General features: G+C 53.8%; 1 protein-coding gene across 2 annotated transcripts in view; it reads left to right on the top strand.

The window, feature by feature from the left end:
* The window catches only part of OTOF (otoferlin), a 76,580-nt gene that overhangs the window by 8,471 nt on the left and 44,124 nt on the right, over positions 1-23,985 (top strand). Inside the window, exons 2-5 of one of the 2 annotated variants that reach the window (XM_080584140.1) lie at positions 1,328-1,416; positions 15,594-15,693; positions 19,200-19,411; positions 22,062-22,148. In XM_080584140.1, the coding sequence (XP_080440266.1) occupies positions 1,328-1,416; positions 15,594-15,693; positions 19,200-19,411; positions 22,062-22,148 (488 nt within the window). The remainder of the gene's footprint in view (positions 1-1,327; positions 1,417-15,593; positions 15,694-19,199; positions 19,412-22,061; positions 22,149-23,985) is intronic. The other variant, XM_080584139.1, reaches the window with a different exon arrangement.

Raw genomic sequence — 23,985 nt, 5'->3', positions numbered from 1 at the left:
GCTGCTTCTCCTCCCGGGGCTGGAGACCTCTTCCAGCACAGAGCACAGCGCCGTGGTGTGCAGCAGGGCACGAATAATGCTGGGAAGAGGAGTGGAGCTGCAGAGAGCAGCAGACTGGGGCTCGTCCCTGTGCTTTGCTGCTCTCCCAGGTGCAGGGCTTTGGCATTTGCTCGCTGGCTGTGGTGTGAACATCCCCCAACAGGCTGCGTGGCATGGAGGGCTCTCAGCAAGGCTCAGCGGGGATGCTCGGAGGGCTCGCCCGTGCTGGGGGCTGCACAAACCCAGAGGGCAAGGGGCAGCTGGGTCCCCGACCCCACAGCCCAGGAACATGGGGCAGGGACTCACCCATGTGCGTTCAGGACAGGGGGATGCTCGTTCCAGTTCCTCCCCAAAATTTGGTCTGTGGACAGTGACGTGCCCAAGGAAGACGTTCTGGGGCACTTTATCCAAAAGCCTGACTGCCCCACTCCGGTGGGTGCCGGAGCCCTGGCACAGGTCCTGGGCACGGGGCCTTGCTCCCCATCCCTGTGGGAAGCAAAGCGATGTCGTGAAGCCATTTCTCTTTTTTTTTTTTTTTTCCTATTTCTGGATGTTTTTATATTTGCTTCCTTGACTCACTGCAGGAAACATAAAAGGGAAAAAATTAGCTTCGGAGATAAGCATTTGAATGTTTCTGAAGAGTCACAAACATCTTCCTGTGAAGCTGCTTGGCCAGCACTTTCCCTTCCAGGCTCTGAATGCAGCCCTGCAGCGGTGCGGGGCTCGGTCCCGCTGCCGCGTCCCCGTGTGCTGGTGCTGCTGCCCCCGAGGCACCGAGGGCAGCTCGGCTGGGGCTCTGCTCGGACATGGGAGGCTGCAAGGGATGCGAGACTTGGAAAATGAGGGAAGCTCGGGTGGTTTGGCCTGGCAGGGTGATTCCTTAGCTTGGGGAGGAAGAAAAGGAAAAAAAAAATGAAACCCAAATATGTCTATATCTAATCCAAATCTATATCTATATCTAATCCATCTATATACCTATATCTAATCTATCTATATTTATATCTATGTAGATAGATATATCTATATCTATAGATATAGAATATAGATATAGAATATAGATATAGAATATAGATATAGAATATAGATATAGAATATAGATATAGAATATAGATATAGATATATTTGGCACCAGGACACATGGTTAGCGAGCCTCCTGTGAGACAGCCCTGCCTTTTGCTGGGCAGAAGGGGTGCTCAGCATCCCCCCGTGGCCCTCCCAGCCCCATCCTTATCACCTCTGCCGCCTCTCCCTGTCGCCAGCCTGACATCTCCCCGTCCTTCCTCCCCAGACCTTCCGCTGGCCGGTTGCGAGCAACGTCGATGGGAACGAGATCCTGGAGATCCAGGTCTTCAACTACAGCAAGGTCTTCACCAACAGGTGAGAGCGGGGCTGCCCTTCCCTCCCACCATCCTGCTTGAGCTGGGGCCACATCCCTCTTGGGTTTGGGGGCCAGAGGGTGACGAAGAGGTCGGTGGTGTTTCCTGGGTTGGGCAAGGAAGCCCAAATGTTTTGTGAAATAACACAGCTTGTGAGTGCAGCTGCTAGCACCCAACAATTCAGTTGTGGTCGCAGCCACGTCTACACCATGGTTTTGTGAAGGTGCTGCCGTCTGGTTCAGTACGCTTTGCATGTGTTTAAGAGAAAATTAAATATTTTTGTAAGTTAACAAGGTGGAAGTTCCTGTAGTAAGTTAACAAGGTGGAAGTTGATACCTGAAAGTGTCTCTCCGGCTTTGCAAATTCTGCACTTGGTTATATATCTTACTATTTATTGTAATTTGTTTTCACCTGGATATGGTCGTTGTCAGGACTTATGCATTATGTGTGATGTTATGAGGGTTTTTTTTTAAGGTTTATTCCTGTTAAAGTTTTGCCCACACATTGATAATGAACACAAGAGAGGAAAGGTTTGTCCTCTCTGTCAGCCCTAGTGTTTTTCATACATTTTTCCATGCTGTCACTGCAAAAATATGGGAGCGTTTCACAAAAACATGAATGAGATGTGGGTTGTCCTACAGAACATTTACGCTGATATTATAGAGGAAAAAACAAAAAAAAGATCCTTTTTTTTCAAGGTTTGCAGACTGCATTAACAGACAGCTGATGGGCAGCCAAGGAGAGGTTCTGCAGGGCTTGTCCTGCTGCTGTGCTCACCCCATAGCCAGGCCCTCTCCTCTCCCATGAGCTTTGGCTTCAGAAATAGAAGCCAGGACTTCACGGTGAGCCTAGGAATGGGAAGAGGAAGAAGGTTTGAGAACTGGTGGACAGAAGGAGGGGACCTGGGTGACGCACAGGTGCTGTGCTGGTGCCCACGGACAGGGGCAGTCACCGTGAATCCATTTCTTGTGTGTGCGGTGGGGCCAGGCGCTGAGCCCCCCCTTACTGCGAGGTGTCACCCAGCCGTGGCGTGTCCTGGGGTTTGCTGTCGCTCCCAACCCTTCCTCCCTGGCGCCTTGTCTTTATAAACCCTTCTGCAGCCAAGGAAGGGCTTGGGCTCGTGGCTGGATGTTGGATGTTGCTGTTGGTTTGCCTGTGGTTGGACGTTGCTTGGGTCTGGCTCTCTGGAGGAACACAAGTTGCTGAAAGGATTTGTTGTAGCAAAAAAAAAAAACAGTGGCAAAAATTTTCACTCTGAAAACAAAGTGTCTTCCCCAGCTGGGGCTCAGCAGGGTCTCCAGAACATCTCCCAGATGCACGCAGACGTTCATGCAAAAGCTTGCTTCGCGGCCCAAAAACGAGGAGACAGATGGTGTGCAGGGCAGGCGTGCTAAATACGCACAATTAAAAAAAAAAAAAAAGAGAGAAAAAAAGATTACCTACCTTCATCTTGCTTTTAAGTCGGAGCTTGAGCAGCAGGAGAGTTGAAAAACTTGTGCCATTCAAGGAGCAAGGCAAGGAGCCCCCAGGGGGTGGTGGCTGGGCTGGGGGGGAAGCATGGCAGATGCAGAGAGAGGAGGGGGCCAGGGAGATCCCAGCTCTGCTTGGCGTGAGCCACCTTGAGCCACGTTCAGACCACTTACTAAAGGCACCTACACTGAGACAGGGGAGCTGGAGAGGTCTCCAGGCTCATGAGCGATGCCCACAGGGCATGTGTGAACACCTTTGTCCCCTGGGTACTGTCACTGCCACGCGGTGCAAAGCACTTGCGGCCAAGGCAGGCTTGCTCCAGCCTGGAGACAGACGACGGGAAGGGACGGGGCATCCCGCCAGCCATGGTGGCTCCAGGCCTCCTATCTTCATCACCCATCAAAAATAAACAAAGTCAGGCCAGCTGAATCAGATGGTTTTGCCTTATCAAACTGCGCTTCAGGGCGTACCTCATTTACCGCCTGGACAGCAGTGTGGTGTGCACACAAAGAAGCAATCCCCTCTCCTATCTCTCTCTCTCTGAACCTGAAAAAAAAAACACTTGAAAGATGCACTAAGAAGTAGAAAGTGCAGTGTGTGTGTCTGCAAACAAAGGACTGTTGGTGTTCCTCTGTGGGACCTGGAAAGAGGAAAAGCCAGGGCATGGCAGCAGGCTGCACCGATTAGAGGCTGAGCCAGCAATCACTCGGGTAATTCCTTCCTCCCCCTGGGTGACCAAATTCTCTTAGAAATCTCCAAATACCCAGCACAAAATAAATATCCCAATAATGCAGCCAAATTAATCAGTGACTTTTTTCCTTTGACGAACTGCTTATACAGCCGCATCAAGCCAGCTGAGAGCCACTTCCACTCCCAGGACAACCTTCAGTATTAGCATTCCCATCACTTTGGTTATTTTCCTCAGTTTGCCTTTGGCTCATGGGGGCCTGGGCTGCCCACGCCTATCAGCCTTACTTTCAGCAGCAGCTGGTGGTGCAGGAGGGGAGCAGGCTGCAGCCTTGGGTCTGCACCTCTGCCTTCCATGGACACTCAGCCGGTGCTTGCTCCCTACGACCCCATCTTCAGCATGAACCGAGCAGCACCTTCACCTTTATCCCTTGCTGCTCTGCACTGAGCAGGGATCCGACCCCAGCTTCCACCAGCTCATCCCCCTCAGTACAGAGAAAGCCCCACGCTGTGCTCCGTGCCCCAGGGACACAGGAGTCACAGCTGTGGCAGCAGGGCTCCTGTCGTGGTGCCTGCAGCCCACAAAACCAGGAGCACCTCTGCCTGCTTCTTGGCAGGCATTTTCATCCCTTGAAAGCTCTCACGCCTTTGTAGTCAGAGCATCCCTCTGCCTTGCTTTTGAGAAGGCTGTTCCTCTTTTTTTTTTTTTTTTTTACCATCCCCAATCATCTTTGCAGCTCATTATCCCACCAGTGTTCAGTTTTCAACGCCTCCCCTCCGAAGCGCAGGCTGGACACACCTTACCCACCTCCCTCCTCCCTTCATGCAGCCAGGCAGTAATTGCTTCGTTACGCTCCGTGGTGCAAACTCCTGCAGGGCTGTGGATGCACCAGCTTCTTGGAGCTGTTCCCAGGAGCGCAGACCACGATCTGCCAGCCTGAGGTGCTGCTTCTTGGAGGTGTTTTTGGCCCGTGAGTGCCCGTTTGGGTTGGCTCAGGCACACTGTGAGGTCCTCACCATCCTGCGGGGCTGCCTCCACTCCCCGGTGATTGAGTGCTCATTATTTGGAAATTGTTTTGTAAGTCATTTTTACATGTCAGTCACCAATGTAGTAGTCATCGGGGTTTAATAGCAAAATTGCACTATAGCACTGCCATTCAGCGATGACTATCAACTGATATCCTATTTTTAGAGTTTCTCCATTAATCTGCTCTTGTTAGTGTGTAGCATCGATAGCAGGCACTGTAAAACCAAACGTTTTGTAGGAACCTATTCCTCTCACGCAGTTACCAAAAAAAAAGATGACTCTGAAGAAGCACACCGAGCTTGTTTTGACATGCTCCGTCTCCTCATAAACCTACCTTGAATGTCATTGATTACACTCCAGTTTTTAATTGCATTTTTGTTGAATCCTATACAGGATTTTCTATGATTTTCCTAGGATGGCTGCCAGGTGAGCCGGGCTCTCTCCATTCACCCCGCGTGAACGCTTTGCTGTGCCGGGATTTCTCTGTTATTCCAACTTCATTACAAATGCTGTCAGTGGATCAGGGGCTGCCAGCTTGTGTGTGATGATTACCCACAAACTACCTCTGGAACAACGCACAGAAATATTTATCCAGCATGTTTGCCTGCTTTATATCATTATGGGCTGGAACAGCAGCTACTGCCCCTGTTTCTGGGCTGCATTTGCCTTCAAAAGTGGAGCTCATTGTCCCCAGTACTGCTGGGGCCAGAGGCCGGCTGGAGGATGCTATCGTCCTGCTGTGGTCCTGGGGTGGGCGCTGGGAGCATCCTGACACCATCAGGACCAGGCTCAGGCGCTGGCACGGGGCTAATCTCACAAAGATGCTCTGTGGCGGAGCATCCCCAGCTCCCCGCAGCAGCTTTCCAGAGTTTAATTCCCTGTTCCATCTCTCTGCTAAATTAAAAAGCACTTCAGGTTGGAAACAGTTTCCTCGTGCTGGCATTTACAGACAGTGGTGAAGTGATCCCTGAAGCATCCCTGCAGTGGTGTGTGTGTCCCAGCAGCGAAGGGAGCCCCAGCACGGGGTGCTCTGGTTGTGTGGGGCCCCCAAGCCATCCGTCCATACAGCACAGCCCAGGGCAGGGGTGGGGAGCAGGGAACCCCCTCGGCAGGCACCCAAAAGACACCACCTCGAAGGAGCTGGCACCTCTATTAGCGTTGTTATTACAACCGGGCACGATCTTGTCATAGCATATCAGACCTCAGACAGGAACCAAAAGACGGGGTGAGCAGCGAGGTGTTAAATCAGGGAGGTGAGAAACTGGGGAAAGTGCTGAAGGTTTGGGGTCAGGGTGGCAGCTTTGTGTCGCAGCACGCAGCCAGGAGGGCTTTGAAATCTGGGCATGGTAGGCCCATCACGCAGGCACCGCAGGTGGATGGGGACCCTTGTCATAGCCCCCCGGGATGGCTGGGGGCACCCCTGGGCGCCCACCCGGCCCAGCAGTGCTGCCTGAGGGGCAGGGGGAGCCGCCGGGGCTCCAGGCTGGGCCCGGGGCCTCTGGGCCCGGCCCTGGGCACCGCCGAGCAGAGCCCGGCTCCGGCCTCTCCGCACCTCCCCGCGGGTCCTGACGGCCATGGGGGAGCTCCCCCGGAGCCTCCTCTGCTCCAGGCCGAGCAGCCCCAGCTCTCGCAGCCTCTCCTCACAGCACGGGGGCTCCAGCAGTAACGGCAGCAGTAACGGGCATCAGGGCTGCCACCGAGACAACGTGAAGGAGAAATGAGGTTTCAGGAAACGACCTGCCATTGACCAAGTAACCCTCCGAGTAGCTGAACCCGCAGTGAGCGGCGAGGGCTCTGGAAGAGCTGGGAGCAGCAAAATGCATCCTGCCCTGGAACCATGTGTTTTGGGACCAGGGGGTGGACAAGTTCCTGAAGTTCCCTGAGGCAGAAGGCCACCAGGAGCCCAAGGGGGCAATGGCAGCAGAGCCTCGGTCCAAGCCTACAGGCTGCCTAATGGTGGTGGAAGGAACTGGCTTCAGATCTGAGCATCGGCGGCAGGAATCAACCTGCAGAAGAGTGCTCCAAGTCAGAAATATAAAGGGATTAGCCGTGGATTTATGTCCTGCCTGCTGAGAAATGCCCACACCAGTACATCAGTGCCAGGTCCCGAGGCAGGGCCACAACCACAGCCCGTCCTTCTGTCCCAGGAGGAGGAGGACAGACAGACACAAATCTTGGCCAGGAGGGAGAGGAGAAGGGAGAAGCAGAGCCCTGTCCCCAGGCTTTGGAAAGGCGAGCCGTGGTGAATAATTCACGTGCAGCTGATTAGCACAACTTATCAAAGCCCCAGATAAAGGCACGACACCCGATGCAGGCCTGCCGTGAATAATGGAGGGGGCCGGTGCCGAGCCGCAGCTTCGTGGCTATTGCCTTGCCTTTGTCTGCTGCCCCGTGGCCAGCACCATGCAGCTAATTAGCTGGTAAGATAATCCTTCCCTGGCCCTGGTCCCCTGACAGCAGCTGATTGCTTCTGGCTCCATGGAGGGGCTGTGGGCTTGTGCCTGGTGGCTGTCTTTGGGAGCCGTTCCCCAGGGCAATGCATGGCTGGGTGCCCGAAGAAGGGGGCAGTGCCTTGAGACAGTTCATGAGGGCACCTTAAATGAGGAATACCATCCTCCAGCCATGGTCGGTGGCAGTTTCTTCAGTAAAAATGTGTAAAGAACCTCCTGATTTCCACGGTGGCTAAAGGACATTTCCCCTGGGATGTTCATTCTCCATCTCCAAACCACTCTCTTCTCTTCCTTGGTCAACACTGCCCAATGTCACCTTGTTGGGGACCAAGCGGAAGCAGGGTGCCCCACGCCAAGGTATAAAATTGTGTCAGTGCACGTCCACAGCCAGAACTACAGAACCACAGCTTCCCTGCCCCTACCTCGGCACCACGGCCGGGCTGGGAACTCTCCCTTCCAGCCCAGACCCATCCAAACCACCCTGGGGACACCCTGCCCTGGTGTGGGTGGATGAGGGACAGTGCTGCATCCTGATGGAGGTTAATTCACTAGAGAAGGTGCAGATTTAAAATCCTGCACCCGAGAGCCCAAGAGAAGGACAAATAGGAACATTTTTATGCACCCATCCTGAAAACATGAGATTCTTCATCTGATGCCACGCATCGCGTTATGGAAAGCGGGTGATGAAACCAAACAGCTGCTGCATTGTGAGGTGCTTTGTAGGAACTCAGTGAGGAACTCCTACAGGAGAACAATTCATTTTTGCCCTTTCCCTTCTGGTCCCCCGGGGAAACCTAAAAAATATCTCCAGGGTGAGTGAAAATTCATGGGATATGATGCCACAGTGCCCTGGGAGGGGGCATGTGCAGGAGGAAGGTGTGTGATGTGGGGTCCCAGATGTGGACCCGAGTGTGTCTGGGCAGGAGAAGACACCGTGAGCCACGTACCAGCGACCTGGCGTGGGGGACCACATGTGTGGGAGATGCAGAGAGAAGCAAGGAGCAAGCAGAGGCAGCAGCCAGGGCCGCACGCCCTGATGGGGAGACACCAGAGGACACCAAGTGGTCCAGCAGCCACAGAGCAGATCCCCAAGACAGGAGGTCCTGCCCTGACCTGGGGGACCGCCGGGAGCAGCTTCTTCTGCGCCCCACGTTCTCCCCGTGCCTGGAGCCAGGACATCCCGTAAGGATGGAGAAAGCTGCACGAAACCTCATGCCTTTTGCTCCGTGGAGGTTTGTTTTCCTCCCCGCTGGCTGCATGTCACCGTTTTCCTCTCCGGGGTGAGAAGAAGCAGTAACCAGATCTGGACAAGGGTGATGCCGGGGTGGGCACGCAGATAACACCCCCGGCAGAAAGCCGATCCGAGGAGAGCAGGCGGCAGCTGGCTCCCCTTACCTGGCCAAGAGACAGAGGGACTAATACCAAGGGCTTTTAATACAGCTCTCTGGGATAAAAATAGAGCTTCGTTTTGTCCTTCGTGCTCCGGCTTCTTCGGTAATCCGGGTCTCTGCAGGATTTGTGCCTTTAGTGAGAAGCTGCCCCCAGCGGGACTTGGGGGCGCCAAGGTGCTCACCGCTTCTGCTCGCCCACGGACGGTGACGTGCTGCAGAGTCACCGCAGGAGCCTGCAGCGCTGGGACCTTTCTGCTGCCAGCCGCGCCGAAACGTCACGGGCAGCCCCTGCAGCATCAGCGGTGCGGCAGCAGGACCGGTGCTCCCCAGTTCCCCCTCAGTGTGCCAGGTCCCAGGGACGCCACGAGGTCGCACCCGGGGGCCTGCGTCCCACCCAGTGGAGCCCTGGGCGCACGCATAAAAATGTGCTTTTTGTGCAAAGAATTGCTCAAAGGCAGAAAATAACTGCACCTCTGCAAATAAAACCGTGTGCTTTTAACCCAGACAAAATGTTTGCAAAATATTTCATCTAATAGATCGAAATGGATCTAATAGACCAGAAAAGGGGCCAAACGCTCTGGAGCTGCTTTATTTTATTTTATTTTATTTTATTTTATTTTATTTTATTTTATTTTATTTTATTTTATTTTATTTTATTTTATTTTATTTTATTTTATTTTATTTTATTATTTTATTTTATTTTATTTTATTTTATTTTATTTTATTTTTATTTTATTTTATTTTATTTTATTTTATTATTTTTAAACAGTAAATTAAATTAGGCGTCTTAAGTTCAGAAGGGGAGATAACTTGCTTTAACTTTTTCTTAGCCCTGAAGTGATCAGAGAGCTGGACTTGATCTTTGAAGGTCCCTTCCAAGTGAACTATTCTACACTGCGCTATGCTGTGCTGTGCTGTGCTATGCTATGCTATAACAGACCAACATCCATCAGGCTAAACCAGGGAGGCAGCAGTTATTCATCCCCTGTTCCAGCAGAAAAATGTGAAGGTTTAAAAGAAGACATCAAGAGGCAGGCTCAGGATGAAGTGAGTCTTCAGACGAAGCCAGCTGGGCTGTGGAGGACCCCAGGACGTCTTGTGGATACCAGAAGTTTACAGGCTCAAAACTGAATTTGGCATCTTCATGGAATAAAAATCTACATGAGTTTATTGAACACCAAGATATTTCCTCTGGGCCAGGAGCCCTACCGTGGGCATTTTTGATGGGCCAGAAGACATGTACACTGACCAACAGGGCTTGATGAGCTGCCTGATGTGTCTGGGTTATCAGTACAAACTGATTTTTCCTCCTGAGAGCCCAGGCTCCCTACCCTTTCCGATCCATGAACCGTACTTTTTATTTTTTTATTTTTTTTTCCTAAAATCCGCACTTCCTCTGCATTTTCCATTGCATTTGTTGGGCTGTGGGGTTATTCGCCTCCGAGGCAGGTCCATGTCCAACCTCTCTTCCAGGAGCCACCAAATGAGTTTGGTGGGATCAGTGAGCAGGGTCTCCTCGAACATCCCCCTGCACTTGGACGCTGCAGAGCTTGCAGTGGCAACCACTGGCCATGCCTTTAGGTACAAAACAGGGCTCATGCCATGCTGTTAGATGCAAAACATTCCCTCCTGTGGCTTACATGATGTGCGCCCAGAGCCTGAAGCAGCCTGAAGAGCTTTTTTCACTGCACAGCCAAACCGCTGCTTCTTTTGTAATCATCCTGCTGCAGCCAAAGCTTCCCAAATCGCTTACCTCCTCATCGCCCTGCTGCGCCCTGCCTGCGTGGACGGTAAATTGGCTTACCCTGTGAGTGTGTGCAATCATTCCTGGTTTGTTAATGGCTGGATAACCCAGAGAAACGTAGGACACCCCAGCTGCTCCACCCCAGCAGCCTCCAGATATGAAAAGTTGCTTCGGTGAATTAACTTTATTTTTTCCCAAGCAAACTCTCGCAAAAATTCTCATTAAATATGAATGGATTTTCATTCACCCTGGAAGACAAGTGGAATAACATAATGAGTGCCAGTCAGCCCTGTCTTGTAGAAACAGATCCTGTCAGGAAAGTCGCTGGGGATGCGATTACAGACCTGGTTGCCAAAGGTGCTGACGTGGATGCGCTCAGGCTTGGCACGGTGTCTGACTCGGCGGCACACAATATTTTGACTAAGAAATGAAAACCCAGCAAATCTTGTCACGGCGGGCGCTGGGGGTGTCGTGCACGTGCTAAGATACCCGCAGAGACTGGGGACAGGGATGTGTCACCAGGGAGGATGGCAGCCTGGAGAGCCCTGTGGGGATCAGCAGGGCTCCTCGTGCGGCCGTGCGCACCTCCCCGCACTGGTGAACTGGTGAAGGAGAAGGATGGATGGATGGATGGATGGATGGATGGATGGATGGATGAAGGGATGGATGAAGGGATGGATGGATGGATGGATGAAGGGATGGATGAAGGAATGGATGAAGGGATGGATGAAGGGATGGAAGGATGGATGAGTACAGGGAGGGATGAGAGTCTACCTGCATTCCAGAGGCCCTCCCAGGTTCCAGGAGCAGAATTTGCCCAGGGAACAAATAGCATCCAAGGGCTGAGCTAGCAGGGAAGGAGGGACAAGCCTTCATGGCCTGGAGGATGCTGTTGGCAGAACTGGACCAAGCTGCACAGACTTCAGCTTTTTTTTTTTTGCCTAATAACATCTCGGGCTTCAGTGCTGCAGCCTTTGCTTTGAGGGAGTGGGCACTTCAGTGCTGGCAACGCCTGGCAGGGTTTTGCATCCCCCCAGGCACTGTCTGTCCTGAACTGCTCTGGGCATGGCATGCAGAGGGATTATTGGAAAGGTGGCACGTGCCACGAGGGCAAAGAGCAAAGGGCAGCACGTGGTGGGATGTGCAGCAGTCCCAGACCGCCCCAGTCCAGGGCTGCAAGCCCAGAACCGGGCTGGGCTGGTAACAGAAGATGCTCGAACAATCTGATAAAATTACGAGTGACCCAGAAAAACTCCCTCTCTCTTTCCATCAGCAGAAATGCCAGGGAAGGGAGCAGGGCACTCGATGAATTATGAAAGGCTCGGAAGTGAAAGGCGGCGCAGACAAGTGCTGAATATTTGATCCCCTCTGGCTTGGCTCTTGCTGGAGACGTGGGCTGGGAGGGGGCCAAGGAAGGAGACCACCGCCCCAAGCCTGACGTGGGTGCATCTTTCTGGTCCTTCCCAGACATGAGCTGGGCTGAGGTCTGCGAGCAGAGTCACAGCTCACAAGGGGCTGCAAAGACATGCAAAGAAAGTGGTGCAAGGGCCAACGTGTGGCTGCCTGCTCGGAGGCAGGAGCACCTGCTCGGTGCCTGCTGCCACGATACGGATATTGTGGCTGGGGAAAAACTGTCAGGGGGCCAGAGCTGGCACTGAGACTCCTGCTCTTCTCCAGCCTCAATTAGGAGCACTCACAGGCAGCTTTCGTGTGCTTTTTGGCTGCAGCTCAGTGGGGGGGAGCTGAGAAGTGCTGGAGGTGGGCATGATGCTGCTCCCCCTCCGGGCTTCTCTCGGTCCCAGAGAGGAGCAGCACAACAGCAGGGCACAGAAGAAGGGGGGGTGGCAGCTTCAGGTGGGTCTGGGGGCTCAGGAGCCCTCTGCTCTCTGCTGCAGCCGGGTCCTGCTGCCCGGGATGTTCCCACTGCCTGCTTGGGGGCAGAGATGTCTCCCCTGTGACTCTGGGGTCTCCCCATCCACAACCACGCTCTGGACGGCTTCTGACTGCATGTCACCAGTCCTTGTGATGCTGGGAGGGGGGCTGGATGGGTGCTGAGCCCGCGTCCTCACCCCCTGCATGAGGAACCCGACACTCGGACGTGTCAGATGAGGTCTGCGGGGCTGCTTCGCTCTTCTCAACTGTTCCCCCTGGAGCCCAGTGGGACGCAGAGGGCTGCTTGTGAAGCGCCTCCCGGAGATGTTTGCTCCTTGTTGGCCTCCCGGGCTCTTTTCCCACTCTTCTAGCAATGCATTTTGACAGCGATGGATCCAAACACGCTCTCAGGGAGAGCTGCAGCACAAGCGTGTGGCTGCTGCCGTGCCCTAAAGCCCTGAGCCCTCCTGGCACGGCCCAAGCAGCACTGGGGACACCCCCAGGCTGTGCCCGTTCCCGAAGTGATGTTGGTGTTAAGACATGAGATGGGCAGAGCTGGGGCCTCTCGCAGCTGCCTGCTGTAGGGGTTTGTTCCCCACAAAGCACCAGGGAAGCGCACGCGCTTTGCCACTGCTATTTGTCTGAAGCACGCTTTTTAAGAGCAGCCTGCCCTGTCCCACCAGCAAGGAAGGTCGTAGAGGAAGCAGAATCAGCATCCATGGAAGGATGGATTGGGGGGGGGGGGGGGGGGGGTCAGCATCCACGGAAGGTTTTGAGGTTTGGCAGGACAAAGCCAATGGCCAGCCTCATCCGGAGCAGGGGGTGCTCACCGCAGGAGGTCCCTTCTGCACAGCCAGAAGTAGTGACCCTTGAACGAAAAGCTCCATCCTGCTGTGAGATTCCTTTGGAAAAATTAAGGAAAAACAAACAAACAAACAAACAAACAAAAACACAAAACAAAACACAACTGCTTTGTTGTTGGAGCAGCAGCAGCTGTGAGCCCTGGGCTGCAGGGGATTTCAGACGGGAAGCAGATGTCCAGGTGGTAAGAGCTGGGCACGGGCACGTTCCCACCCCTCTGCAACTAAAACAAGCCAAGGCAGCTTGAAACCACTTCAGAGCGCTCGCTGCAGTGTACGTGGGAAGCAGAAACGTCCAGGAATGAGGAGCTGCAGTCGCACTTTGTTTCTCCTGCCTCCACCAGCCCGAGGATGCTGGAGAGGGCGGTGGAGGCAGCCGGAGCCCAGGGCAGGTTCCCCGGCTGCCTCCAAGTAGCTGCAGCTCATTTCCCTCCACGCTAGTAAGGACTTTCCGGGACTTCCCCACCCCTCTGGGGGTGTTTCCAGTTACAGACACCTCTGCCATGTGCACCAGCCCTGCACCTTAGGGCTGTGCAGCATCGCCAAGGGGCTGCATTTTGTGCCAGCGGGTTAAATACCGGCAGCTACAAACATGCAGGAACACAAACTGCACAGTGAGCTGCCAGCTGAGCCTAGAAACCTTCACAAACCAACCTCCCTAGTAAGCAACCGTACTAAAATAACCTGATTTTAGAGCTCAGGCCACAAGAGAAGCCCTCCAAACTGACTTTGAGCAGCTAGCTGCTGACATGGATCCAGCCAGGAGCAGGGGACAGTTCTCCAGAGCCCCCCAGCACAGCCTGTGACGAGGTTTGAGAGATGAAGACATCTCTAGCAGAAGCCTTTCCAAAGCAACAGAGAGCAGCTTCTCTTGCAAACAGCAAACCTCATTATTTAGCAAACCCTGAAATCCAGGCTGATACGGCATTTTTCCCCTGATAAGTGCATCCCTGAGAAGACGCGGGTCTCGGTGGGGAGCGGTGCTGCATTATTCATGTGTGCAGCAATGGGAAACGCTTGGAGAAAAGGAGTTTGTGATCAACCTGGCGTCTTGGGGGTGCACCAGGGAGCTGGGGCGGGGAGGTGCAGGTCCTGCAGGGTGCTCACGGGTGGGTGGGAGCGCGGCACACAGGACAGCCCTGCCCTGTGCTGCCCTCTGCACCTGGAGCATCACGCACCGCCACGGCACCCTGCAGCGGGGTCCCCCTGCTGCTGCTGCAAGCCGGGGCTGGGTAAGTGGTTGAGCCACAGAAAGGTCATTTTTCTGTTCTCCTCAGGTGGTTTATTAATGTCCCCCCCAGCAGGTCACTTGGCGAGGGGTGGGAAATTGAGTAACTACATGGCACAGCTTGTTTTCTGGTCAGACACCCCTGGGGCTCTGGGCAGCTCCATCCCAGGTCAGCCTGGACACAGCATCGGTGCTTGGGCTGCACAGGGGCAGAAGCGCCCTCCGTGGCCCACGCACAGCACGGGCAGTTCCTCTCTGATATCTTATCTCGATAAATCAGCATCACAGGGATGCCTCGAGGTTCACAAGAAAGCGGTTTTGTCAGCAGCTGCTTCCTTGCTGGAGCAGAGTACTGCAGAAATGTTCCTGGTGCACCACCTCTGTCACCTGGGATCGTGGCGCTGGAGGTGCCATGCGAGGCCAGTGGTGTAAGGCAGCTCCACTTTCACCTTTTCAGGGCTTTTTCCGTGTCGGGAGCCACTTGTTTACTCACAGCTGGCTCTTTCCTCAGGCTGACTCAGCCCGGTCTGCACAGGTCCCTCTGGTGCCGCACCAGCACACGGAGAACATAAAGCCACAGCTCCTTGACAAGCCATGAGCCGGCGAATAAGTAATGGCTTTTATTAGCGAGCGCCAGGCTTCTCTGCTCCCCGTGGCATCCTCTTGGGCTTTTAATTTAACGAGCAGGGCTGCTTTTAGTGCACGGTGCTGCACTCCTGGCTGCGAGAGCAGCGGGGCGCAAAGAGCCTGGGCAGGAGCCACAAAGAGCGACGAGGTGTCTGCAGTCGGGGGGCTCAGGTGCTGGTGCGACGCTCGGGGAGAAGGATCCACGGTGGTCGGGAGGTGTTGTACGCCCTGCATCAGCCTCGGTGCTTGTTGTATGCCCTGCATCTGCCTCGGCGTTTCCTGCAGCCCGTGGTGGGAGCCAGCAGGTCCCGTGGGGACAGATGTGAGCCCTCGAGCACAGGAGTGGGAACAGCTTGGGAAGTGTATTATTGAATTGTATTGTATTATTGTACAGTGTATTATTGCTCCACTCCTGCTACACGTGTCTACCTTCAGCCACGAGCCCCTGTGGCTCTGGGACCTGTGCTGCTGGCTCGGGGCAGGCTGTCAGCTGCTGCAGGAGGTGTGACAGCCACGCAGAGACTGGGCACAAAGGTGTCCTGAATCCTACAGATCACAGCAGTAATGGCAATATCGTAGGATAAAGGGTAATATCGAAGGATCTCAGGATGGTTCATACTGGAAGGCTTTCCAGGAGTTCTCTAGCCCAGCCTCACGCTCAAATAAAAATAGAAAAAATAATAATAAATAATAAAAAAAAAAAGAAACAGGCTCAGCATCGCCTACAGCAATTAAAGTTTTCCCATTTTTTCCCTTTCCCATTAAAAAATGAATTCTGGCGGGTGCTCGCTGCAGCTCGCCTGACTTTGCTCTGCTCCGTAGGCTCATCGGCACGTTCCGCATGGTCCTGCAGAAGGTGGTGGAGGAAGGGCACGTGGAGGTGACGGATACGCTCATAGATGACAACAACTCAGCCATCCAGGTAGGTCACGGCCCCCTTCCCGAGGTTATCTACCCGCCTGTCTGCATTTGCTTTTGTGCAATTGCTTGTGCGCAGCTCAGAAATGGCCTGAAAGTGTCCTGCTGCTGGTTGCACTGGTTGTCTGCAACGCTCTGCACTCACAGCATTTCGCCGTGACCCCAACGCTGCTTTTATCCGACCCTGATAGTGCACGAGAAACGTGAAGTCCCACTCTTTGTGCCTCTCTGGGGAAATTTGGGATAAGAAAAATGGCCCGATCTGGGTGTGCACCCCTCATCCAGAGCTCCCCAGGTCTGGCTGATGCACCTCATGGGAGCTGTTTACCACGGAGACTGAGTTTTATAACACACTTGGAAATACAGCTACTTTTGACCTTCCTGTGTATAAAAACACTGGTGTTTTGAGAAAAAAAAAAAAAAGTAAAATTTCTGCCTCCCTCCCCGCTAGACACAACACCGTCCTGTCCCTTTATAAGCGGGTTCCTAGGCTCAGCACAAGGGAGCTTCATCAGCAGAGACACAAGGTGACTTCTGGGGGCAGAGGGAATGAAACTGATAAAATTAATGGGAAGAAGTCCTGAGGAGGGGCAGGGGAGCAGAGGCAGCACAGCCCCAGGATGCGGCGGTGATTTCAGGGCTGGAGAAGGCACCTCCTGGTGTTGTTGGTGTCGAACCTCTGAAGGAAGAAAATCCCGTATTCCCAACTCACGGTGTCACGGGGAAGAGAGGAAATATCGACGGGTGGAAATTAGGTCCAGGTAACTCCTCGATGCCGAAAATGATCAAATTTTAGAACGAACTGACCTAGGAACAAGGAGGCACCTGCACAATTGGGCACCTGGGGGCCTGGCCAGGTGCCTGGTGGAGCAGTGCAGTGGGTGGACGAAATTTTCTGCTCTCCTTCCCCTCTGAACAAGCCACGTGCTGCTCACTGGTGGTCCCTGGAGAAAATCAACCTTCCCCAGCCCGTGCTGGTGTGCTGGGTAACCTGTGCTCATCACCTCCCCTCGGAGGTCCTGAAGCCCACGTCTCCTCTGCATCGTGTTTTAGCAGGGTATGGGTCCCCCTGGGGTAAGAGGAGGAATCCCCCACGTTCTGCACGCTGCAAGCCACGTGCGTGCACCCACAGACCTTTTGGGGCTTGCTTTGGGCAGAAAGGCCACGTCCCTTTATTCCCCCTTCATTTCGGGGATGGTTTAGCCCCAGGTCTCCCCTGCTCAAGCCGGAGCCGGGAGGTGAGGGTGCAAGCTCGTTTTTTGGGCTTTCATCAGGATTTCGGTCCCTTCTCCCATGCAGTCTCCATGGCAACTCCAGGAGAGTCAAAACTCACAAATTTGTCTCCAAACCACTGCCGGACTCCGCTCTACGAGGAGGAGGAATTCCCTCAACCCATGGTCCCGGAGGCGTGTGTCCTCTGCGTGGGCACGGCTCCGGCACCGCAGCAGGAGGGCAGGGACGTGGGGGGCAGGTGCCCAGGGACCCTGTGCCGCTGGACCCCCCCCGTGCTGTGGGACCCCAAATTTTGGGACCCCTGCACTTCGGGACCCCTGTGCTGCAGGGCTCCAGGTGGGTCCAGTTCAATGTCACCATCTGGAACCAAACACAGGGAAGGGCTGAAAAAGGCTTCTCTTTTTCTTTGCTGCCCAGCCCTAATAATAGCGTTACTGACCGAAAGACCCAAGAGCTGCAAAGCCAGGAGGGGTTTCGTGGTTGTGTAATATGGCCATCAACAAGGGGCTCTGGGACACCTCAGAAATTATTGGTAGCTGGCAGGGGAGCATATAAAATAAAAGCAAAGATTAAAAATAAATAAAAATAAAAATAAAAATAAAAATAAAAATAAAAATAAAAATAAAAATAAAAATAAAAATAAAAATAAAAATAAAAATAAAAATAAAAATAAAAATAAAAATAAAAATAAAAATAAATAAAAATAAAAATAAAAATAAAAATAAAAATAAAAATAAAAATAAAAATAAAAATAAAAATAAAAATAAAAATAAAAATAAAAATAAAAATAAAATAAATAAAAATAAAAATAAATAAAAAGTAAAAATAAAAAACAACACGAATACAAATACAAATATTTTAAAATGTCCAGTGACAGAGGAACCAGCAGTCCTTCAGTGAACTATTCCGCTGCCTAATTTTCTTTACCATTAAAAGTCAGAGTTTCGTTTGCAGTGTGAATTTGGTTTCAGTTTATAACTACTATTTTCCCTTCAAACGAGCGACAATTTTATTCAGCCCCAAGACAAAATCATTCATTTTATTGCACCCATCATTTCTAGTTTCTTTTTAAGGATTTTTTTAACTTTTAAAGAAAGTTTTAAAATAAGATTTTTAAATCTTATAAAATAAGAGATTTATTTTTAAAATAAGAGATAAAATAAGAGAAAATGTCTCATAACAGCACTGAAGTGGCTTAAAAATATGAAAACATAATGGTTCAGCGTGGATCTCTCCCTCTCCTCTGTATTTGCTTTTTCGAACCATTTGAAACAGCTTGGTGGGGGCAGCACAGTGGGGCAAATCATTCTGATTGACTCAAATTTGCATTTTGCTGCGGAAAGAACAAAATCAGTCAAAACCTTCCGCAAAGCTGTGTCCAGCTGGGCTCGCTGAATGCCCTGAATCCCCCCCCGGCCACATCCTGCGTCTCCCAGCTCTTCTCCCTCCCTCGGACAGGCAGCACCAGGATGTCCCCCGTTCTCCTAAAAATACAGGTGGTTCTCTTAAAAATACAGGAAAAGGAAGGTTTTCCATCGCATTTTTTCCTGCTCAGGGTTTGCGTCTCCAGCAGTTGCTGGCAGCTGACTCCTGGTGGATGCTAACGGTGGGAAATTGCTTGTGCCAAAATAAATAAATAAATAAATATTAAAAATCCTAGATTTACAGAATCATAGAATATCCTGAGTTGGAAGGGACCCATAAGGATCATACTGGGATGCAGAAGCTCGGCCACCTGATGCAGGGCAGCGCTGCTCCTCTGCTGGGGACGTGTCCTCCCTCTTCAGGGGTCCTGCCACCACCTCTCCCATCCCTGTGCATGGTGCCGAATTCTCCTTTCTGCTAGGAGCATCCCGTCCTCGTGTCCAACACCAGTTTTCTGAGTGCTACCCAGTAACTTCTCAGCAGAAGGTGGAGGTGAAGAAAGGTTTGGGGTTCGGGTTTGGTTTAATCTTTGCAGCAGCTCGTTCCATAACTGCCTTTCCCAAATTCTCTGGTTTTAGTAGAGTCACTTTACTGGCTAGTCTGACCAAAGCAGAGTTTTTAGGAGTGTGGCCATCAGGACAAGCGTGGCGTTGGTGGCTCTTTGCAGCATGATGAGCTCACACATCCTCGGCCGGGCCTTAAACCCCGAAGGCCCAGTCCCCAAATGCCTCATGCTCTGGAAGAGAAGAGGCCCGGGGACGTCAGGCAGCCAAGGCAGCAGCTCCTCCTGCCTTTTGGATTTCGTGGGACCTGCCTTCCTCGGGGCTGAGCCCGTCTCTTCGTGTGTTGCAGACCAGCATCTCCATAGAGATCCGGTACCAGGCCCAGGACGGGACGGTGGGCACGTGGAGCGACAAGGAGTTCCTGGAGACCCCCGGCCTGCGCCCGGAGGGGGACGGCAGGTGCCCTCTGGAGACGGACAGCCTCCTCCCCGGCCTTCGGCAGAGCTCCGACGTGTCCCCGGGGAAATCCAGCCAGCAGCCTGCCGACAGGAGCTTCAGGAGGTAAGGGGGGCAGCATGGCGGTGGCCGGGCTGTCGCCAAAAGGCTGCGGTGTCCCCAGCACCCATCTGAGGAGCTTCCCGCCCCATAGCACTCCTCCTCCTCCTCCCCAGCCTCTGTGAGACCCGCACCAGAGCTGGAGGTGAGGATGGGCCGTATGGGGCCTCGTGCCGGTGCCAACAGGACCCGGTGCTCCTCCAGGGCCCTCCAGAACGGAGCCAAGGCCTCCCACAAGCATCGGGATTTGGAAGGCATGGCAGGCGTTGGGTTATAAACATGATTAAATACAGATCTGAGGAGGGTGAAGGGTCTGGCTGCTGGCAAACCTCCTCGTATCGGGTGGGACTGGGGCTGGTCGATGAAGTGTGGGGTCCCGCACCTCGACCCCCAGCGCAGGAGGTGGAGGTGTGCTGGGGGCAGGAGGCAGGCCGTGATCCCACACCGATGACGATGCTTCTGGGGTGGTGACAGTGCCTTTGACCTGTGTCCATGTGCCAGGAGCATTACGAGTGTGCACGTCCCGTGGTGAGGCTGGAGGAGAAACCAGGGGTGCTGTGGAACAGAGGCGATAAGCCCTGTTTTCTGCTTTGTCCCCCTGAACGTCACCAGGTTTAAATGACATCTCCATCCCCATGCCGGGGAAGGCGAGCCCTGTTCGGGTTAGCTGAGAACCCCTGGATGGCAGGGGGACACCTCCAGGCCTCTAAGGGATGCCGTTACCGGCTTTCTGTTAGTTCACAGCACCTTGGCATCACCTTTGTGTCTTCCTAAGATCACGGGATGTGATCCCAGATGAAAACAAGCCCAGGAACGGTCTCCCTCCATTGCTTGACACAGAGCTGCTGCAACCAGTTGCAAAGGATGTGTGGGGAGGGCTCGGGGCTGGGGACGCTGCAGGTGGCTGTGCTTTGGGGTGAGGTGAGGGCTGAGGCTGCTGCTTGCGGGTGCTCGGGACCCCAAGGAACAGCCCCTTTACCACTTTGTATGCCACCCGCAAGGCCAAGGCACGGATGGACCACAGAGACGCTGGGCTGGATTTCGCCCATTCTGAGCCCCGTGCTCAATCCCTCATCCAGCTTTTAGGCAACAGGAGGGCTTTGCAAGTGTAAAACCACTCAGGTATAACAGCATCGGGTTCACGAGCTGCCAAGCCACGTTTTCAGGCAAATTTATGTCATTTATGTAGTTGTGCTGTCCTGACAGTCACTCCATCTGCCTGGCTCCACTCCAGTAGCTCTTGAACCCAGCTGGAAAAGTGGAGACCTCAAAGCCCTGAACTTGCTTAAAATCTCGTAGAAATTGATAAACAGTAGAGGAGGGGGAGCTGTGCACGGAGGGTGCAGAGCTGGGTGCTCCGGTCACTCTACACCCCCCAGGACCACGCAGTCCCTGGATGAAGGTCACAGCCCAACTGCTTGCAAGGTGAATCAAAGCATAACCCTAGGAATTGACCGCTTTTTTAAAAAATATTTGCATCTGTGGTGCTGCTGCAGCCATGCATCCCCCACCCTGCGCTTCTGCAGTCGTGTGCTCCGGCACTGTTTGCTTTCTGCCTGCGTTTAGCACTTTATTACCGCCATATAAGGGCAAAATTTCTTTTTCCCCACGGCGAGATTGAGGAAAGATATTCCCAGTCGCTCGCATCACTCCTAGGCACTTAATTAACTGTGTGAACTGGGCCGAAACCTGTGAATTTTCAGGCAAATGGAAAGCGCAGACTCGTTTCCCGGCTCGGCGGACTGTGATGCTGCCGGGAGGGAAGGTGCTGAGGGCTTTGGGGGGGGGTCTTGGGATGGTGTGCAGGCACGGCCCTGCTTGCACAGCCCCCTCACAGGGTCCCATCCTGCCCGTACAGCTCTCAAACGAGACACAAGGAGACTCTGATGTGTCTCTGCTGTGCCTGGGGGCTCTGCACGAGGTCTCCGGGGGCTGCGGATGAGGCTGAGCCGGCCAGCTTAGCCCACCGGGGGCACTTTTCAGGGCAGGCACCTGGTTTGCTGAGCACCCCTGGTGCTGGAGGCTGCTGAGCTGCCCCCGTGCTGGTGCAGAAGGACATTTTGAGGCCGGTTTGCACCCAGTGCGTGACCCATCCTTCCTACCGGGGAGCTGAAATGAATGCGGCAGTTTAGGAACAGGCAGCAGGGACGTGTGCAGGTTGAACACCACCATGGCAAATCCTACTCGGCACTGATCCTTTCGCTGCGTTCCCCCCACAGCTCAGCAGGAGGGAGAGCGGCTCTCAGGGGCCACAGTCTGGCAAAAGCCTCCGAAACTTGGCAGCATTTTTTCCTTGATATCCACAATACTTTTCAAAAAAAAACTCTCATCCGCAGGGCTGACCCAGAGCCAGGCTGCTGCAGCTCCTTCCCTGGGCATCCCAGGAGCAGGCAGCGGCACTGCAGTCACCCCAAAAATGCAGGGCCTGCTCTAATCACTGTCCCAAGCAAGATATCATGAGGATAAGTGCACTAAAGCTTGAGGGTGGCCCAGGGTTCGCCTGCTGCCTTTGTCCCAAGGAGAAGATGGGATGGAGAAGATTTGTCCCGCAGCAGCAGCACAGGGGGCTTCGGTCCCCCGTGGCCATCAATGTCACCCCCAATACAAACACCAGGGAGGAAAGGGGCTCACGTTTCCCATCCTACCACCCCCGCAGGATGGAAGAGGACGAGATGTACTACCACAGCGAAGACGAGCTCCTGGGCGAGGGGGACACCCTTAGCCAGGGCTCCCTCAGCACGAGGTAGGGAGCCTGCCAGCGCCCACCCGTGCCGGTGGCCGTGGGGAGTGCAGTGCTGCGTTGCTCCTGCCGTGTCCCTGGGGATGTCCCGCAGGCGTTGCTGCTGGATTCCCACTTCCCAGCTGTGGGAGAGCTGTGATGGAGCAGCTGTAGCAGCATCCTTGGAAAGGATGCTCGGGTGCTGCGATGCAGGAGGAAAGGCCGTGGGGTGAGGCTGCAGCTGGGGTGCTGCCTCACCTCGGAGGCATCTCCATCTCCACAGTTGTCCCCAGAACCTGAGACCAGCCCTGTCCAGAGCAGGGGAAAGATCCTTGTGATGTGTGTTTCCGTTTGCAGTGGCTTTTCTTGCTGTGCAGTGCTGTGGGTTGTTCCCCACCGTGCCCAGAAAGGGTTCGGGGAGGAGACGCAGCAAAGAGAAGTTCGGGTAAAACCCAGGCACAAAGCTGACACCGGGGCCAGCTCCACAGGGCAGATTTGGGGTTATTTCCCGTCCAAAACCTTTCTTTGGATGGGGGAGATCAGGACGGGTGTGATGATTGCCAGGCAGTGTGTCTTCAAAGGCAGGGAGCGTGCCCTTGCACCTTTAATCTGGCAGTGCAGAGGTACGAGGCTGCTGTACGTGCCCAGAGAGCAGGATGAAATCTCCTTGGCAGCCCCTTTCATGTAATCCCACGTGTCTTCTCAGCCTGCTTCCATCGTCTGTGTCCTCCTGGGGATGCTTTGGATCCGGCTGAAGGCAGTGGAAAGATCCCCCTGGATTTCCACGGGCTGTCGGTGTCTCCATCACAGAGCTGCCTGCCTCCTCCCGCGGCTCATTAGGGACATTATTTTGTTATTCAGCCGATTCCCTTTCCTGAGAGGGTGCACGGGGGGGGGAGAACAAACGGGCCTTGAAAGGGGAAGAGCAGCAGCAGCAACCAGGAGCGCACAAATAGTGCCGTGCTTGCCGGGAACTCGCCAGGCGTTCACGTGCAGCTGGGACCAAGGGGGCTGCCTGCAGCTCGAGCCCCGTGTCCCGGGAGCAGGCACAGACACATCCTGCAGGCAAACACCTCCATCAGGTGCTCCAGGTCACTTCTCCACCACCAGAGAAAAAAACATCAGTTCCCAAAAGATGCTCATGCCAAGTGAATGATCTTACATCCTGGACAAAAATAACGTTGGCCCCAAACTCGCCCCCCCCCCCCTTTTGCTGTGGCCTGGGGCTGCTGAAATCCTGCCTGGACCTTGCAGCTGGGCACAGGAGCTCGGACACGGGTGCAGGTGGATGGGAAGAGGTGGCCAGCTCAATATCAGGGTCACCTCCCTTGGGTGGCTTGGTGGCGGTGAGGTCCTTAGGTGCAGGGGCTGCCCAGGGAGGTAACAGCACTGGGGTGGGGATGATGGGGATGCTCTGGCACTCAGTTATTTTGCAGCAGGGAGCAAGGGATGCCAGCTTTGCCATCTCTCTGCTTTATGTCCCTTCTGCCCAAGGCCACCCTGCCCTCAGCCCTAGGCACAAGGGGACGGCCATTTGCTCCCCATAAAGTCCCAGCAGGATTCCTGGCAAGGAAGTGCAGACACAAAGCCATTTTGCTATTATTTTTTTTTTCCCTCCACGACAGGGAAAAATACCAAAGAGCCTGGAGCACCTCCCGGGCTCCCTGCTAATGGTTCTGGCAGAGACAAACAGCACAGTGAGAAATCAGGCTGCGGTCAATAACCTGCAGAAAGCAGCTCGTTGGAGGCTGCAGCCTCGCTGCAAAGCCTGCTTCGTGTCTAGCAGCAGCAGCCCCAGAGCTAAACATCATCACCCCCAGCAGGAGCATCCCCAAACCCATCAGGGACTGTTCGAGGAAGC

This window comes from Anser brachyrhynchus (genome assembly GCF_964034855.1).
Source record: "Anser brachyrhynchus genome assembly, chromosome: 3".
Classification (NCBI taxonomy): Eukaryota; Metazoa; Chordata; class Aves; order Anseriformes; family Anatidae; genus Anser; species Anser brachyrhynchus.
Note: the sequence above shows the minus strand (reverse complement) of the source record. Positions and strands in the feature narration are given on the sequence as shown.